The sequence below is a fragment of the Bos grunniens genome, chromosome 1 (assembly GCF_055505025.1).
Source record: "Bos grunniens cultivar Pamir isolate PY7600 chromosome 1, Bosgru_T2T1.0, whole genome shotgun sequence".
In the NCBI taxonomy this organism is placed as follows: Eukaryota; Metazoa; Chordata; class Mammalia; order Artiodactyla; family Bovidae; genus Bos; species Bos grunniens.
The window spans coordinates 8,342,368-8,360,932 of NC_141165.1; the positions used below are offsets into that span (position 1 = coordinate 8,342,368).

At 44.8% G+C, this 18,565-nt stretch overlaps 1 protein-coding gene across 3 annotated transcripts in view; it reads left to right on the forward strand.

Moving 5' to 3' along the window:
* The first annotated feature begins 11,094 nt into the window (after positions 1-11,094).
* The window catches only part of HLCS (holocarboxylase synthetase), a 224,918-nt gene continuing 217,447 nt past the window's right edge, over positions 11,095-18,565 (forward strand). Inside the window, exon 1 of one of the 3 annotated variants that reach the window (XM_086409499.1) lies at positions 11,095-14,161. In XM_086409499.1, the coding sequence (XP_086265625.1) occupies positions 13,976-14,161 (186 nt within the window). In that variant the 5' untranslated portion in view covers positions 11,095-13,975. The other 2 variants (XM_086409593.1, XM_086409776.1) reach the window with 2 other exon arrangements.

An 18,565-nucleotide genomic window follows, 5' to 3' on the forward strand; every position in this document is an offset into this window, starting at 1 on the left:
TTGTCCCCTTCTCCTCCAGCCTTCAGTCTTTCCCAGCATCAGGGTCTTTTCTAATGAGTTGGCTCTTTGAATCAGATGGTTAAATTATTGGACCATCAGCTTCAGGATCAGTCCTTCCAATGAATATTCAGGGATGATTTCCTTTAGGATTGACTGGTTTGATCTCCCTGCAGTCCAAGGAACTCTCAAGAGTCCTCTCCAACACCACAGTTCAAAAGCGTCAGTTCTTTAGTGCTCAGCCTTCTTTATGATCCAGCTCTCATATCCATACATGACTACTGGAAAAACCATAGCTTCGACTCTAAGCTAAACTATACATAACATAAAATTTACCAGTTGAAGCATTTTCAAATATAATTCGGTGGCACTAGATAGACACACTGCTGTGCAGCCGTCACCGGCCTCCGTCCCCAGAACGTTTTCACTGTCGTGAACAGAAACTGTACTCATAAAACATAACTTCCCATTCCTCCTTCCTCCCAGCTGTGATAACCACCATTCTGTCTTTATGGATGTGATTATTCCCAGCTTGTATAATGGGAATCGTTTGTCCTTTAGTGGAGCATGTATTAATTTTATAAGTTATACATTTAATTTTTACCCCAACCCTGCAAACAGGCATGATTCCCATTTTACAGATTAAGAAATTAAAATTGAGAGAGATTAGATAACTGGTATAAAGTCACTGTCTGGTAAGAGACTAACCAAATGCCAAAAAAATAAATTTAAAGGGCAAAAGGACCCAAGACAGTACCTGCACACACTAGATACTCAGTTTTTTTTTAATTGGATTATAGTTGATTTTCAATGTTGTGTTAGTTTCAAATGTACAGCAATGTGATTTAATCTAATTAATCTAATATACATTATTTTTCAGATTCTTTCCCCTTCCACATTACTACAAAATATTGAGTACATTTCCCTGTGCTATACAGGAGGTCTTTGTTGCTTATCTACTGTATATATAGTAGTGTGTATCTGTTCATCTCAAACTCTGAATTTATCCTCGCCCCTACTAAGTTTTGTCTTTTTTGTTTTGTTTTTCTTTCTGCCCAGCACCTGCAGGAGCACAGTAGCCAAGGCTGGAACAATTTGAACAACCAAATAAAGCAGTATTAGGTTATAAGCCAAAATATACAATAAATAATATCAGTTTGTATTGACATCAATAAATATTGAATGAATGAATACCTGGGCACTAATAGGCAAGTACTCTTTTTTCATATAATTTTATTTTATATATTTATTTATTTTGGGGTGTTCTGGCTGTTCGTGGCTGTGAGGCCTTTTCTCTAGCCGTGGTCTGTGGGCTTCTCATTCTGGGGGCTTCTCATTTCGGTAACTTCTCTTGTTGTGGAGCCAGGGCTCTAGGGGTGCAGAGGCTCCGGTAGTTGCAGTGCGTGGGCTCAGTAGTTGGGGTTCCTGGGCCGCAGAGCACAGGCTCGATAGTGGTGGTAACGGGCTTGGTAGCTCTGTGGCATGTGAGCTCTTATAGGGCCAGAGATCGAACCTGTGTCCCCCGCAATGGCAAGCAGCTTCTTACCACTGAGCCACCAGGGAAGCCCTAGGCAAGTATTCTTTTCACAAGAGTTCCCAGAAGTTTATTTAGACTAGAGAAAGCCATAATTCGAAAAGATACACGCACCCCAATGTTCATTGCAGCTGTATTTATAATAGCCAAGACATGGAAGCAACCTGAATGTCCACTGACAGACAAATGGATAAAAAAGATGTGGTACACACACACAATGGACCATTACTCAGCTATAAAAAAGAACAAAATAGTGCCATTTGCAGCAACACAGATAGACCTAGAGCTGATCATACTAAATGAAGTAAGGCAAAGGGAAACATCGTATGATATCACTCATATTTGGAATCTACAAAAATGATACAAATAAAGTTACATACAAAACAGAAATATAACCACAAACATAGAAAACAAACTGATGGTTACCAAGGGAAAGGGGAGGGAAGGGATAAATTAGGAGGTTGGGATTAACATACACACATTACTATATATAAAATAAATAACCAGCAAGGACTTATTGTACAGCACAGAAAACTATAAAAAGTATATAAATGAAAAAGAATATGTATAACTGAATCACTTTGCTGTACTGACTCTTTTGCGACCCCATGGACTATAGCCCGCCAGACTCCTGTGTCCACTGGATTTTCCAGGCAAGAATACTGGGGTGGGTTGCCATTTCCTTCTCCAGGGGATCTTCCCAACCCAACCCAGGGATCAAAACTGAGTCTCCTGTGTCTCCTGCTTTGCCGATGGGTTCTTTCCTGCCAGAGCCACTGGGGAAGCCCCTAAATCAACTATACTTCATTTAAAAAATTAAGCAAAAAAAAGCTTATGCAGATACTCAACCCTCAGTGAGGTGGAGTGTATAGAACTATACAAACCATAGTTTGAAAATTATGCATGCTTTTGATGAAAATAATGTAATAAAAAGTAAATTCATTGGAAATACAGAAAAAAAGTTTTTATTTTTTAATTTTTTTCAAGTAAAGGAATTAAAATACTGGGAAAGAAATACAGTGCTGGTGAGATAATTGGGAATTTAAAGGGCTTTTGTGTTACTCAGTATGTTATAGTATCTCTTAAACTTTTTTGGATCCAAGAAAGATCTTTATGAGAGAGGAAGCATTTGATGAAAGATATAGAAATCTTAAACATAATTAGGCCCGAGGTTTATAAACTGGGAAAATTTGTATAACTTCAAGTATGCAAATTCCTGCCTGAGAGGTAGTGTGGGAACTAAATAATATTGAGATTCTGTTTCTAGTTCTGCTCTCTTCAATTAAAATTTCTTTTTCGAATGCTGACTTTCAGCTGTTCCTTGAAAACAAAGGGTAATGATGTTAACCCTCAGGGTTTCCGGCTTGCCTAGGAGGAGGATACCAAAAGTCAAAACATCTAAGAGGGCAGAATATTTTTACATAAACAGTGTTGAAGACAAGCAGGGAAGTGACCATTTCCTTTCCTTCTGTTTAGGCAGAATCTATTTCCTGTTACCCACTCCACAGAGCACTCTGTTCCTCTGAAATGCGATTTTGGAATTACAAGATGCTGTTAGTGCTGTTGATGAAGTTTCTGAAAGATTTCTTGGAGACAAAAAATACACATATTTGTATCTTCAGAAACAATTTGTTTCATGGAAAACAAATGTATATATATATATTTAACAATTAATTTTTGTTTTTTGAAATCATGGCAAGACATATAACTAAATTACACCTTTTTTTTTTTTTTTTTTTTAAATTTTGGCTGCTCCTGTGTCATCTTACTTCCCCAACCAGGGATCGAACCAATACCCCTGCACTGAGAGTGTGGAGTCTTAACAACTGGACTGCCAGGGAAGTCCTTAAAAATTACCATTTTAACCATTTTTAAGTATACACTTCAGTGGTATTAAATACATTCACATTTTTATGCACCCATCACCATCATCCAACTCCAGAACCTCTTCATCATTCCAAACAAACTCTGCACCCATTAAATAATAACCCCATTTCTCCCTTTCTGTTCTAAGAGTTGACGATTCTATGTACTTCATGTAAGTGGGTCATGTATTTGTCCTTTGCTGCTGCTAAGTCACTTCAGTCGTGTCCAACTCTGTGTGACCCCATAGATAGCAGCCCACCCGGCTCCTCCGTCCCTGGGATTCTCCAGGCAAGAACACTGGAGTGGGGTGCCATTTCCTTCTCCAGTGCATGAAAGTGAAAAGTGAAAGTGAAGTCGCTCAGTCGTGTCCAACCCTCAGTGACCCCATGGACTGCAGCCTTCCAGGCTCCTCTGTCCATGGAATTTTCCACGCAAGAGTACTGGAGTGGGATGCCATTGCCTTCTCCGATTTGTCCTTTAGTGACTGTCTTATTTCACTTAGCATAATACCCTGTTATAGTAGTCGTTCAGTTGTGTCTGACTCTTTGCAACCCCATGGACTATAGCCTGCCAGGTTCCTCTGTCCATGGGATTCTCCAGGAAAGCATACTGGAGTGGGTGGCCATTTCCTCCTCCAAGGGATCTTCCCAATCCAGGGACTGAACCCCAGTCTCCCGCACTGCAGGCAGATTCTTTACCATCTGAGCCACGAGACAAGGGCCTCACTGCTGGTCCAGTGGTTGAGATTTCACCTTCCAGTGCCAGGGATTAGCGGGTGGGGTGCCAGGGTGTGGGTTCCATCCCTAGTGAGGGAGCTAGGATCCCACAGTACCTCAGGGCCAAGAAACCAAAACAGAAAAGAGAGGCAAAGACTTCCTTGGTGGTGCAGTGAAGAAGAATCTGCCTGCCAATGCAGGGGACACAGGTTCAGTCCCTGGTCCAGAAGATTCCACATGCCACGGAACAACTGGGCAGGGGCACTGCAAGTACGGGGCACCTGGGCCTGTGCTCTGCAATAAGAGAAGCCGCTGCATTGAGAAGCCCATGCTCTGAAACAGAGTGGCTCCCATTCGCCCCAACTAGAGAAAGCCCTCAAAAAGCAATGAAGACCCAGTGAAGTGGAAGTCTCTCAGTCGTGTGCGACTCTTTGCAACTCCATGGACTATCCATGGAATTCTTCAGACCAGAATCCTGGAGTGGGTAGCCTTTCCCTTCTCCAGGGGATCTTCCCAACCCAGGGATCGAACCCAGGTCTCCCCCATTGCGGGCGGATTCTTTACCAGCTGAGCCACCAGGGAAGCCCAAGAATACTGGAGTGGGTAGCCTATCCCTTCTCCAGCAGATCTTCCGGACCCAGGAATTGAAGCAGGCAGATACTTTACTAACAGCTATGAGGGAAGCCCAATGAAAACCCAGGGCAGCCAAAATAAATAAACTTTACAAACAAACAAATAAACAACAGGAGCAACATTGTAACAAACTCAATAAAGATGTCAAAAATGCTCCAACCAAAAAAAGAAAAAAAAATCTTAGAAAAACAACACAAGAGACCCCATATGGAGTCACTTCTGCTAAGCCACATGTTGCCAAACTAAGACAATTAGAGTCTGGCCTCCTCCAGAAATGGGATCTTTTAAACCAGTCAATCAGGAGTCATCTGCTCAGCAGTAGTGAGGTCACCTGCCTCACAGACCCTGCCATCCCCTGAAGGAAGGGCACCTGCCACAACCAGTCTGCTTGGTGCCCCATTAACTTCCTTGTTCCTGCTCCCTTCTGCCTGTAAAAGTCTTTTATTGTGTACAGCTCCTCAGAGCTCTTTTTTATCTTCTAGGTTGGATGCTGATTCATAAATCCTTGAATAAAATCAAGAAGATCTTTAAAGTGTACTCAAATTTTGTTTCTTTAACAGTCTTCCGGGTTCATCTACGTTGTAGCAAGTGTCAGAATATCCTTCCTTTTCAAGGCCATGTAATATTCCATTGAATATTATTCTTTTACCCATTCATGTGTCAGTGAACGCTTGGGTTGCTTCTGTCTTTCGGCTACTGTGAATGATACTGCAATGAACAGCCTTCACAAGTCCCCGCTTTTAATTATTTCAGGTATATACTCAGAAGTGAGATTGCTAGATGAAATATGTTTGGTTTGAATTCTTAGTTTAAGCCTTGCGTTTGCTTTCTTTTTTTAAATTTATTTTTATTGTTATTTTTTAATTTGTGGCTGAACCTTATGTGGGATCTTAGTCCCCTACCAGGGTTCAAACCTGTGCCCCCTGCATTGGAAACTCAGAAACTTACCACTGGACCACCAGGGAAGTCCTTGAGTTTGCTTTTTTTTTTTTTTTGAGTTTGCTTTTGAAAAATAAAAATTAACATGAAATTTGTGTTCAAGGTGGGAGTGGGGAAAACATTTAGTAACCAAGCTTCCTCCGTGACTGTGGACATCCATGGCTCAAGCATATGATAACTGATGTCTGGACACTGGAACCGTCCCCAGACACTCCCTGCATTAAATCCAGACCAGATCAATGGCCACAAGACCCTGATTGGCCTCCCCCCACACCCTTTACCTCTCAGATCTCATCTACTTCCATCCCTCCCTCTAAAACCCCTGGCCTCTGGACTATTTGTAGACCAGGAACATCCCAGACACACTCACCTCCTGCGTGAACCTGCCTCTTATCTTCCTCAAGACTTTACTCAAGTGTCCCCTGAGGGTGATGCTTTCCCTGGACATGTGTTTAAATCATCTCTCTCTTTCTTTCTCTCACACACACAAACACATCCCTCAGCATTGTCTGTCCTCTTTCTTTACCTGCTTTATTTTTGTCCATAGTAAGCGCCACATTTAGCATACTATTATTGGCTTCTTTTAAAAAAATTCTATAGTGCTTTAAGATTTTCAAAAGTTTCACACACATGATTTCATATAATCCCATAATAACCCTTTTATTCCCCCTCTGCACCTATTTTTCCCCATCCTGTTCCCTTCCCCCCGCTGGTAACCACGAGTTTTATATATATGTGTGTGTGTGTGTGTGTGTATGTGTGTGTGAATCTACTTCTTTTTTGTTTTATTCACTAGTTTGTTGTATTTTTTTAAGATTCCACATATAACTGGTATCACACAGTATCTGTCTCTCCATCTGACTTATTTCACTTAGCATCAGTCACTTCAGTTCAGTCGTTCAGTCCTGTCCGACTCTTTGCGACCCCATGAATCACAGCATGCCAGGCCTCCCTGTCCATCACCAACTCTTGGAGTTCACACAAACTCGTGTCCATCGAGTTGGTGATGCCATCCAGCCATCTCATCCTCTGTTTTCCCCTTCTCCTCCTGCCCACAATCCCTCCCAGCATCAGGGTCTTTTCCAATGAGTCAACTCTTCTCATGAGGTGGCCAAAGTATTGGAGTTTCAGCTTTAGCATCAGTCCTTCCAATGAACACCCAGGACTGGTCTCCTTTAGGATGGACTGGTTGGATCTCCTTGCAGTCCAAGGAACTCTCAAGAGTCTTCTACATAATGCCTTCCAATGCCATTCACGTTGTTGCAAATGGCAACTTTTCATTTTTCGTGGCTGAGTAATATTCCATCGTGGCTTCCCAGGCAGCTCAATGGTAAAGAATCTGCCTGCAGTGCAGAAGTCATAAGTTTGATCCTTGGGTCAGGTAGATCTCCTGGAGAAGGAACTGTCTCCCCACTCCAGTATTCTTGCTGGGAAAATCACATGGACAGAGGAGCCTGGTGGACTATAGTCTGTGAGGTGGCAATGAGTCAAACACGACTTAGGGAGCATGAACACACACCACATCTTTATCCATTCATCTATTCATGGACACTTAGCTTGTTTCCATACCTTGGCAATTATAAATTATGTAGCTGTGAACACTGGAGTGTATGTAGCCTCTGCTGCTGCTGCTGCTGCTAAGTCACTTCAGTCGTGTCCGACTCTGTGCGACCCCAGAGACGGCAGCCCACCAGGCTCCCCTGTCCCTGGGATTCTATAGGCAAGAATACTGGAGTGGGTTGCCATTTCCTTCTCCAATGCATGAAAGTGAAAAGTGAAGGTGAAGTCGCTCAGTCCTGTCCGACTCTGAGCAACCCCACGGACTGCAGCCTACTGGGCTCCTCCGTCCATGGGATTTTCCAGGCAAGAGTACTGGAGTGGGGTACCATCACCTTCTCCGATGTGGCCTCTAGAATACATATTATATTTTTATATTAATATACTATTTAAAAAATCTTTTATTTATTGTCTGCCTCTCCCAGTAGGATGTCATCTCCATGAAGGCAAAAATTCTGTCTGTTTGTGTTCACTACTATATCCTGGTGTTTATAACAACAATATAGAAGGTGCTGGAGAGTGTGTAGCTTCTGCAGGAAATGAAGCAAAAACTTAGCAGTGGTCTAATTTAATTATGTATGCTGACCTAACATCCAAAGCGAGAGAATACGGAAAGCAATGTTTTAGCCACATGTGGCAGGTGATAAAAAATAGGATCTCGCTTCAGGCTGTCCCCAAAGAAAACAGGGTGGTATTCCACTTAAAGAGGATCAAATAGTTGCCCCAAAAGATATGTCCAAGTTCTTACCCCAGCATCTGTGAATGTGACCTTACTTAGAAACAGGGTCTTTGCAGATGTAATTAGATTTAGAGTAAACACTAAATCCAGCAATGGGTTTCCTTGTAAGAGAAAGGCAGAGAGAGACCTGAAGCAGAGACACAGGAAGGAGGTGTGAAGACAGAGGCAGATTCTCGAATAACACATCAAGCGGGGGAATGCCCAGGACTGTGCAGCCACCCAAATCCAGGAGAGCCTCCAGGATGAAGAAACGCAGATACCTCGATTTCTTCTGTTATTTTAGGCCACCCAGTTGATGTTAATTCGTTATGGCAGCCCCAGGAAACGAATACATCCTCAATGGAGCCTATTTTTTTGGAAGTGGCAGGCTCACCCCATGGCTTGCAGGATCTTAGTTCTCTGATCAAGTGCCCCCCGAAGAGGAAGCACTGAGAACTAACCATTCAACCACTAGGAAGTCCCAAATATGTCCTCCATAGTTGGATCTAAGATTCACTTATTTTTTTAAAAAAAGACTCATTCATTCATTTATTTATTTTGAGCTGTGCTGGGTCATGGTTGCTGCTTGGGATTTTCTCCAGTTGCAGCAGGCTGGGGCTACTCAACTCTTCCTAGTTGCCGTGCTCGGGCTTCTCACTTCAGTGGTTTCTCTTGCGGCAGAGCACAGGCTCTAGGCACACAGCCTTCAGTAGTTGCGACTCCTGAGCTCTATCTAGAGCGCAGGCTCGGTAGTTGCTGTGAGGGGTTTAGTTGCCCCGAGGCATATGGGATCTTCCCAGATCAGGGATGGAACCCATGTCCCTTGCATTGCAAGATGGATTCTTAACCACTGGACCACCAGGGAAACCGTAAGATTCACTCTATTAATTGTGTCTGTAAGAGGACAAAGAATCACGTAGTTACATGTTGCCTACGTCTTTCTAGTGCTGTGTGAAAAAAAAATGACATAAATACAGACGGTTCAAAACTAGGAAAGGAGTATGTCAAGACTGTATATTGTCACCCTGCTTATTTAACTTGTGTGCAGAGTACATTATGTGAAATGCTGGGCTGGATGAAGCACAAGTTGGAATTAAGACTGCCAGGAGAAATATCAATAACCTCAGAAATGCAGATGACACCACCCTTCTGGCAGAAAGTGAAGAGGAACTAAAGAGCCTCTTGATAAAAGTGAAAGAGGAGAGTGAAAAAGCTGACTTAAAAGTTGACATTCAAAAAACAAAGATCACGACATCCGGTCCCATCACTTCATGGCAAATGGATGGAGAAACAATGGAAACAGTGACAGACTTTATTTTCTTGGGCTCCAAAATCATTACAGATGGTGACGGCAGCCATGAAATTAAAAGATGCTTGTTCCTTGGAAGAAAAGCTATGACCAACCTAGATAGCATATTAAAAAGGAGAGGCATTACTTTGCTGACAAAGGTCCGTCTAGTCAAAGCTATGGTTTTTCCCGTGGTCACGTATGGATGTGAGAGTTGGACTCTAAAGAAAGCTGAGCGCCGAAGAATTGATGCTTTTGAACTGTGGTGTTGGAGAAGACTCTTGAGAGTCCCTTGGACTGCAAGGAGATCCAACCAGTCCATCCTAAAGGAAATCAGTCCTAAATATTCATTGGAAGGACTGATGTTGAAGCTGAAGCTCCAATCCTTTGGCCACCTGATGCGAAGAACTGACTCATTTGAAAAGATCCTGATGCTGGGGAAGATTGAAGGCAGGAGGAGAAGAGGATGACAGAGGATGAGATTGTTGGATGGCATCTCTGACTCAATGGACATGAGTTTGAGCAAGCTCTGGGTTTTGATGATGGACAGGGAAGCCTGGCGTGCTGCAGTCCATGGGGTCTCGAAGAGTCGGACATGACTGAGCGACTGAACTGAACTGATAGATATAGATAGAGTCTGGCGTGCAATATGAGGGAAGCCACACCCCAGATCCTAAGCTGGAAGTGGCCTGTGGTATCAATTCCTGGGTCCTCTCCATTTCAGAAGCGAGATGACAGAAGCTCAGGAAATGGCCTGCCCTCACACTAATACTAGCTAATGTAGTCGTCTTAACTTTGGCTAACTTTTACTGAGCATCCATTATGTGCCTGGCACTGTGGTTTAAGAATATTAATTCACTTGGTCCACACAGACTTACAAGGGAGAGAGTAGTATTATCCACATTTGACAGGTGAAGAACCGAAATCATGGAGATGTTAAGTCATTTTTTCCCAGAAGAACAGTTCAATGTTCACTTCCATATCTTTTTGTATCCCTATTATCTATTCTATTTCCTTCTTCAATAATCGTGTAATACTTCCTGTGTTTGACACACTCCTTCTAGCGCTGGGGTTGGGCGGCCAACAAGACAGACATGCTTTTGTGCCTACGTTGTTGTTTATCGCTGAGTCGTGTCTGACTCTCTGCTACCCCACAGACTGCAGCAAGCCAGGCTCCTCGGTCCTTCACTGTCTCTTGGAGTTTGCTCAAATTCAGGCCTATATTAGAAAGTTTATATTCAAATTTTGAAAGAAATTTAGTAAAAAAAAAATACAATTTTAAATAATTTCCTCAAGGTCACCCAGAAAATCAGGAGTTAGACATGAACTCACAAGGGCTCTCTCTAGACTTTGCATGTTAAAAAAACCCAACCAAGTCAATAGATCTAATTGGCTTAATTACGTGTTTCACTTAGTACGCTGTGCCTTGTCTGGAAGCTAGAAGGGTGGGCACTCCATAGAATCGTACAAAATGGAGGGTTTTTATTAGAAGAAGAGTGGAACAGGAGAGCTATGAGCAAAAGAAAAGAAAGGATTATTTTCAGTTGAGAACATTTTGGGGGGAAAACAGAAACGCAAGTGTTTATTTTTTTGGTGTCACTCCATGGCAACTTAGTTCCATGACCCAGGATTGAACTGGTGTCCTCTGAGTCTTAACTTCTGTATCACCAGGGAAGTGTCTAGGCAATGGTTTTATCATGCTGATCCCCCCTTCTTCCTCAGGGGGAGCAAGGTGAGTCTGAAAGACTGATGACCTCACTGGTGCTGACCAGAAAATTCCAAATTGGTTGGCTAAGATCACATTTCCGAGGAAAGTCAAAACTACAATTAGGCTGGGTATGAAAGCTGGGTTTGGTATCATGGGCTTTTAGCACCATGGATGCCATTTTGGGTCTGTGGTTTTCTTTTTAAAGGAGTTTAGCAAGCATGCCAGATGGAAGATAGGCACCCCTCCCCACCCCACCTCACCCCGTCACCTGTTGGATCTGATCTGATAGTCCAGGGGCCAGCCACAATTTGTCCTATATTGTGCTGGGCGCTGGTGGCAGCCAGACCCAGAGTTCATTCTGATTGTCCTCAAATGACACCATCCAGGCTCCCAGTCATGCTGAAATTCTGCTTCTACTCGAAGTCGAAATTCAGGCCTCCCTTATTTCCTTTGACCCTCTGGGTTATTATGGTGTCGAAAGCTGAGAACACTGACCAGGGACTGAACCCAGGATTATGGCAGCGAAAGTGCTGCATCCTAACCCCGGGCCATCAGTGAACTCCCCGAAAAGGGAGAACACTCCGATGGACGCAGATTTCAAAGGAGTTAAGAGAGGAACAAGGAGAGCATAAGGAGAAAAAGGAAGACAACCCTTGGAATCTATGGCCTGGAAATGCAGTGTTTTCCAAACCTTTGAAATAAAGATGAGTACATTTGCCCAGCTCACTGCCTATTCCCTGTGATGAAGAGTAGGAGGCATCTGTGAGATTGGGTGTCACCTTTTAAATGAAGAGTTTGCAACCTTCTCAGTGGTCTCCACTGGTCAGCTCACATAGGTGGGTCAGGCTCTTGAGTCAATTCTTCAGCACTGAGCCTTCTTTATGTCCAATTCTCAAAAACTGGAAGCACTATGAAGCGGTAGCTCTATTGTTGCTATTGTTCAGTCACTCAGTCGTGTCCGACTCTTTGAGACTCTATGGACTGCAGCAACATCCACCAGATCATTGAAGAAGAACTAGAGTTCCAGAAAAACATCTACTTCTTACTAGAGTTCCAGAAAAACATCTACTTCTTTATTGACTATGCCAAAATCTTTGACTGTTGTGGATCACAACAAATCATGGAAAATTCTTAAAGATATGGGAATACCAGAACACCTGATCTGTCTCCTGAGAAATCTGTATCCAGGTCAAGAAGCAACAGTTAAAACTGGACATGGAACAACAGACAGGTTCCAAATTGGGAAAAGAGTACGTCAAGGTTGTATATTGTCACCCTGCTTATTTAGCTTATATGCAGAGAACATCATGTGAAATGCAGGGCTGGAGGAAGCACAAGCTGGAATCAAGATTGCCTGGAGAAATATCAATAACCTCAGATATGCAGATGACACCACCCTTATGGCAGAAAGTGAAGAAGAACTAAAGAGCCTGTTGATGAAAGTGAAAGAGGAGAGTGAAAAAAGTTGGCTTAAAGCTCAACATTCAGAAAAGTAAGATCATGGCATCCAGTCCCATCACTTCATGGCAAATAGATGGGGAAACAGTGTAAACAGTGGCAGATTTTATTTTTTTGGGCCCCAAAATCATTACAGATGGTGACTGCAGCCATGAAATTAAAAGATGCTTGTTCCTTGGAAGAAAAGCTATCATCAACCTAGACAGCATATTAAAAGCAGTGATCTTACTTTGCCAGCAAAGGTCCATCTAGTCAAGGCTATGGTCTTTCCAGTAGTCATGTATGGATGTGAGAGTTGGACCATAAAGAAAGCTGAGCGCTGAAAAATTGATGCTTTTGAACTGTGGTGTTGGAGAAGACTCTTAAGAGTACCTTGGACTGCAAGGACATCCAATCAGCCTATCCTAAAGGAAATCAGTCCTGAATATTCACTGGAAAGACTGATGCTGAAGCTGAAACTCCACTGCTTTGGCCACCTGATGTGAAGGACTGACTCAGTGGAAAAGACCCTGATGCTGGGAAAGATTGAGGGCAGGGGGAGAAGGGGACGACAGAGGATGAGGTGGTCGGATGGCATCACCGACTCGATGGACATGAGTTTGAGCAAGCTCCAGGAGTTGGTGATGGACAGGGAAGCCTGGCGTGCTGCAGTCCATGGGGTCTCGAAGAGCCGGGCATGACTGAGCGATTGAACTGAACTGGACTGCAGCACGCCCAGTCCAGGGGAAGATCCCCTGGAGAAAGAAATGGCAACTCATTCAGGTATTCTGGCCTGGAGAATCCCATGGACAGAGGTGTCTAGCAGGCTACAGTCCATGAGGTCGCAAGAGTTGGACATGACTTAGACTAAACCACCACCACATACATCATTAATTCCTACTTCAAATTAGGGAGGGCCCTAATTTGTATGACCCTATGTGGTCAAACTAGGATTATCGTATTAGTAGAAGGGTGGTGACATTCTTCCATGTAATGGCCTGGAGCGTATCTTGTGGTTTTGTTTATGGTTTTATAATTAAACAAGCCTACTTTCCAAGAGATTTCTTGAGCGATCATTAACTTAGAGTGGGTCCCCAAAGTTTCCTAGGCTTCCTTCTCTATCTTTAGGGATCGAACCCAGGTCTCCTGCCTTGTAAGTGGATTCTTTACCAACTGAGCTAGGAGGGAAGCCCAGTAGTTGGAACATTCTTTAGAAGCTATAATCCCTACTTTATTCAGATCTCGTTTTCCCTGATGTCCTTTCTTCATCCCAAGATTCCATCTAGATACCACATTACATTTAACCATTTCCTTAAGATCCTCTTGCCTGTGAAGTTCTCCAATTCTTCCAATGGCTGACTTTGACAGAATCTATCTAACGTTTTTCTCATGATTTATTTGGGTTAAGGATTTGAGGTATAATAATAAAAAAAATTTGGCCTTTGTCCCTAATTCCTGTCACTGATCTCCTAAAATCCTTGGAATTTCCCTCTGTGTTAAGAGAGTCTCTGTTATTCATAATGAGCCCCTTTCAAGCCTATCAAAGTTTATGCTAATGAGGTGATAATTGGCGAACTTCTAAATGGCTTGGGATGGGGGATGGGGGTCCAGAGGAGCCAACCAAAGAGGTTTGGCACTTTCTCCTGACCTGCTTCAAAGAAGCCTCTATAAAAACCCATGGGAAGCGCTACCGAGAGGGCAACCCGGAGAGGGCTTGGACCGTCTGCCTCCCCCACCTCCTGCTTCTGAGCATCTCTCACCGGAAACAGTAAGTACAGCGCTTGGCTGCCTTCTGTGTTCTAGCAAATTATCAAACCGGGAGCTGGATGGTGGGAACCTGTGGGCCTTTTCGTCTGGCCGGGCTTCAGAAATGCCCCGTAGCCTGGGTACCCGGATTCGCGGCTGGCGTCTGATATGGTGGGCAGAAAATCGAAGAACCGGTTGTTGATGTTAGCAAAGACCCCCACGTATCCACATTCGGTGTTCGTCGGGGTGAGACCAGAGGAGGCAAGCGGAGGGCCTCTTATTTTTGCTCAACATCTTTCCAGGAGGGTATATAAGGCTGGATGGAGTAAGGGGGTGAGACTGGCGGGCTGCGGGAAGGAGGGTTAAAGAGCTAAAAGGCCCACAACGGGTAGGCGGTGGGGAGAGACGTCTCCTGGATGAGAAGCATCCGCGGGTTTTTTTTTTTTTTTTTTTAATCTCTCTTGAATCTGGTCCGCTGTTGCAAAGAAGGGACTCATTGGAAAAGACCCTGATGCTGGGAAAGATTGAGGGCGGGAGGAGAAGGGGACGACAGAGGATGAGACGGTTGGATGGCATCACCGACTCGATGGACTTGAGTTTGAGTAAACTCCGGGAGTTGGTAATGGACCGGGAGGCCTGGCGTCCTGCGGTCCAGGGGGTCGCAGAGAGTCCGACACGGCTGACCTGAGCTGAGCTGCACTGGGCGCGGTCCAGCTCTCACGCTGCGGGCGCCCCGGGGCCCGGCGGAAGCCCGGGCGGTCCGCAAGCCCAGCCTGCACAGCGGCTGCCTGGCCACGAGGGGGCGCAGCGCGCGGCGGCGGGTCAGGAGGGCGACGTTCAGGCGGAGAAGCCGCCCGGCCTGCCCCCTTCAGAAGTATCTGGGGCGCCGCACCCGTCAGGGAGGGTGTCGGGTGGGATAGGCTGGTCGCCGCCCCTCCGAGGGCCTCGTTCGTCTTTGGTCGGGGTCGCGGGGGCGCACCGGCGTTGAGCCGGCTGAGCCGCCGCAGCCAGCGAGAGGGGCGGAGTTTCCGCCGAGGCCGGGAAGGGGCCCTGCGGCACTCGCGCGCCTCCCGCTGCGGAGCCCCGGCTGGCACGGCCCGCTCGCCAGTGCGCACGCGCGGCCCGAAGCTCCAGTGTGCTGGTCCCGCCCCCCGTGTTCGCTGCGGGGGCGCTCAGACGCATGGATTAGGGGCGGCAACTGAACCGACCCAGCCGCAGCTAGCAAGCGGGGACGAGTTTTTCTGGAACCTGCGTGTGGGCAGAGGCTTTCTAATGACCCACGATCCAGATGCAAGGGTAAAAAAACCAACAACACAACTGTTCAATTCAGTTGCTCAGTCATGTCGAGTCTTTGAGACCCCATGGACTGCAGCACACCAGGCTTCCCTGTCCATCACCAACTCCCGGAGTTTACTCAAACTCCTGTCCATTGAGTTGGTGATGCCATCCAGCCATCTCATCCATTGTCATCCCCTTTTCCTGCCTTCAGTCTTTCCCAGCATCAGGGTCTTTTCAAATAAGTCAGTTTTTCGCATCAGGTGGCCAAAATATTGGAGTTTCAGCTTCAGCATCAGTCTTTCCAATGAATATTCAGGATTGATTTCTTTTAGTATGTACTGGTTGGATCTCCTTGCAGTCCAAGGGACTCTCAAGGACCTTCTCCAACACCACAGTTCAAAAGCATCAATTCTTTGGTGCTGAGCTTTCTTTATAGTCCAACTCTCACATCCATACACGACTACTTGAAAGACCATAGCTTTGACTAGACGGAGCTTTGTTAATCCCTGGTTGAGGAGGGGACTGGAACCCACTGTCATTTCATGGAAACTGAAGAATTGGTGATGGACAGGGAGGCCTGGCGTGCTGCAGTCCATGGGGTTGCAGAGAGTCGGACACGGCTGAGGGACTGAACTGACTGACTGACTGCCCTGGTGTCAGGACTTACTGAATCTCTTACGTTCTTTTGTCTCCTTGTGGAAAGATTTCAGCATGAGGCAAAGAGATGAACACAATTAGTTTATTAGCATAGGACGCTTGTGTGAGATACTGGTGGGCAGGCAAGGGCTTGCAGCCCTAAGAACAAAGAGGGCTATATTTGTATAATCAAAGCAAAAGTTGTGGGGGAGGCTATGCATGGAGAGGGGGAAGGGTATATGAACAATTTTTGTACCTTCTCAATTTTTCTGTGAACATGAAACTGCTCCCAAAAAGCCTTTAAAAAATAATGTTGTTTCCAAAAAAAAAGTGGGGAGAAGACTGTCTTTTTCCTCACTTTTGGGAAGACATCAAGGCTTACATCATTAGTTATTTGACCCTAGATTGTCTAACTGGGTGATTGTCATATGGTGGTGATGTACACTAAATGGGAACTTTCCTAGTGACTCAAACAGCAAAGAATCTGCCTGTAATGCAGGAGATCTGGTTAGATCCCTGGGTGGGGAAGATCCCCTGGAGAAGGTCATGGCAACTCACTCCAGTATCCTTGCCTGAAAAATTCCATGGACAGAGGAGACTGGTAGGCTTCAGTCCATGGGGTTGCAAAGCCAGACAGGACTGAGCGAGTGACACTTCCACTTACTTTGTATTAAAATATGATGATTCATCTCAGGTTTCAGCATAATGTCCCCTTTCACCAAGTTTCTTTCACCTTGCACCTTTAATTCCTGTCTTGGCTACATGCATAAATGCTCTTCTTCAAGGACCATTAACTCCCTGACTTCATGTAACAAGATTTGGACTCCATATGTATTATCTTGTGTTTTAACTATTAAGACTTCTGGCTTGAGTGTGCCTGGCACTTGAACATGCCTGGCCTTCCTTCAAGGCAGTATAGATTGAACCTGTGTCCTCTGCATTGCATGGCAAATGCTTAAACACTGGACCCCCCAGGAAAGTCCCATTTATCAAATTTTATATATAGTAGTGTGTATATGTGGAGGAGGAAATGGCAACCCACTCCAGTCTTCTTGCCTTGAGAATCCCATGGACAGAGGAGCCTGGCAGGCTACAGTCCATGGGGTCGGGAGAGTCGAATATGACTTAGCTACTAAAGAGAGAGAATGTGTATATGTTAATTCCAAACTCCCAGTTTCTCCTCCTTCCCCTTTGGTAACCTTAAGTTTGTGTTTTGTCTGTGTTGAACAAAACTCTTGACTATATGCTTTCTGTGTGTAAACAAGCAAACAAAAGACAAAATTTGAACTGCACTTAGTTCAGTTCAGTTCAGTTCAGTCCAGTCGCTCAGTCGTGTCGGACTCTTTGCGACCCCATGAATCGCAGCACGCCAGGCCTCCCTGTCCATCACCAACTCCCGGAGTTCACCCAGATTCACGTCCATCGAGTCAGTGATGCCATCCAGCCATGGCCTTTTCTGGCAATTCTGAAAGTATTTTCTGTGTATTTTGGGATTAAGCAAATTAGGCACTATCACGGCATTGCTGAGAGCGAGGAGTCTCGCCGGGAGAAAGTGGTGCAAGTCTGGAGGAAGGCAGGCCAGGGAGAGCTCTGTGGACTGGGCTCCCGTTCCCAGATCTGCCCGCTGAAAGAACTTTGGGACCAGGGCCGCCCCAGTGGCCCTAAGCATTCCTAGTGTTCGTATTTTGGTTCTAAATCCCATTCTCCAAAGTTCCTTGGAGAAGTAGCTCACTCAGTGAAAGTGAGTGTTAGTCACTCAGTCATCTGACTCTTTGTGATTCCATGGACTGTAACCCCTCAGTCTCCAGTATAAAAAAATACTTATTACACAGTCTCAAAGGATCATTCCACAGATTATTTAATAATTACAAAGAGAAAAGGAAGCTTTATAGTGGGAAAATTTGGCGAATACCACCTTAACCATGTGATCAAAATCAGCACCGCAGAGAATGACGTAAAAAAAGTGCCAAATATGCATAACTTGAATTGGATCATGGGGTGTGTGTGTCAGTCGCTCAGTCGTGTCTGACTCTTTGCGACTCCATGGTCTGTAGCCCGCCAGGCTCCTCTGTCTGTGGAATTCTCCAGGCAAGAATACTGGAGTGGGTTGCCATTTTCTTCTCCAGGGGATCTTTCCAACCCAGGGATCGAACCCGGTCTCCTGCATTGCAGGCGGATGCTTTACCATCTGAGCTACTAGGGAAGCATCCTGAGTTAACATCAGACAAACTAAAATTGAAGGACAGACTACAAAGTAATGGGCCTGATTCTTTTTTTAAGAGTAATCACTAGACTTTATTTGAACAACTGGGAAAATATTTCCTTAATCTGTTTATAAGTGGGAAGGGATGCATGGTATTGGAAGCACACGAAGGAAAGAGGGAGGGGAGGGGGGAAAGAAAGTTGGAAAGAAAAGAAGCAAAAATGCCGGGAAAGAAATACTGCATTGAATGAACCACAGACCAGAGTACCTTTCATCTTACGTACCCTTAATACATTCATGAAACTTCCA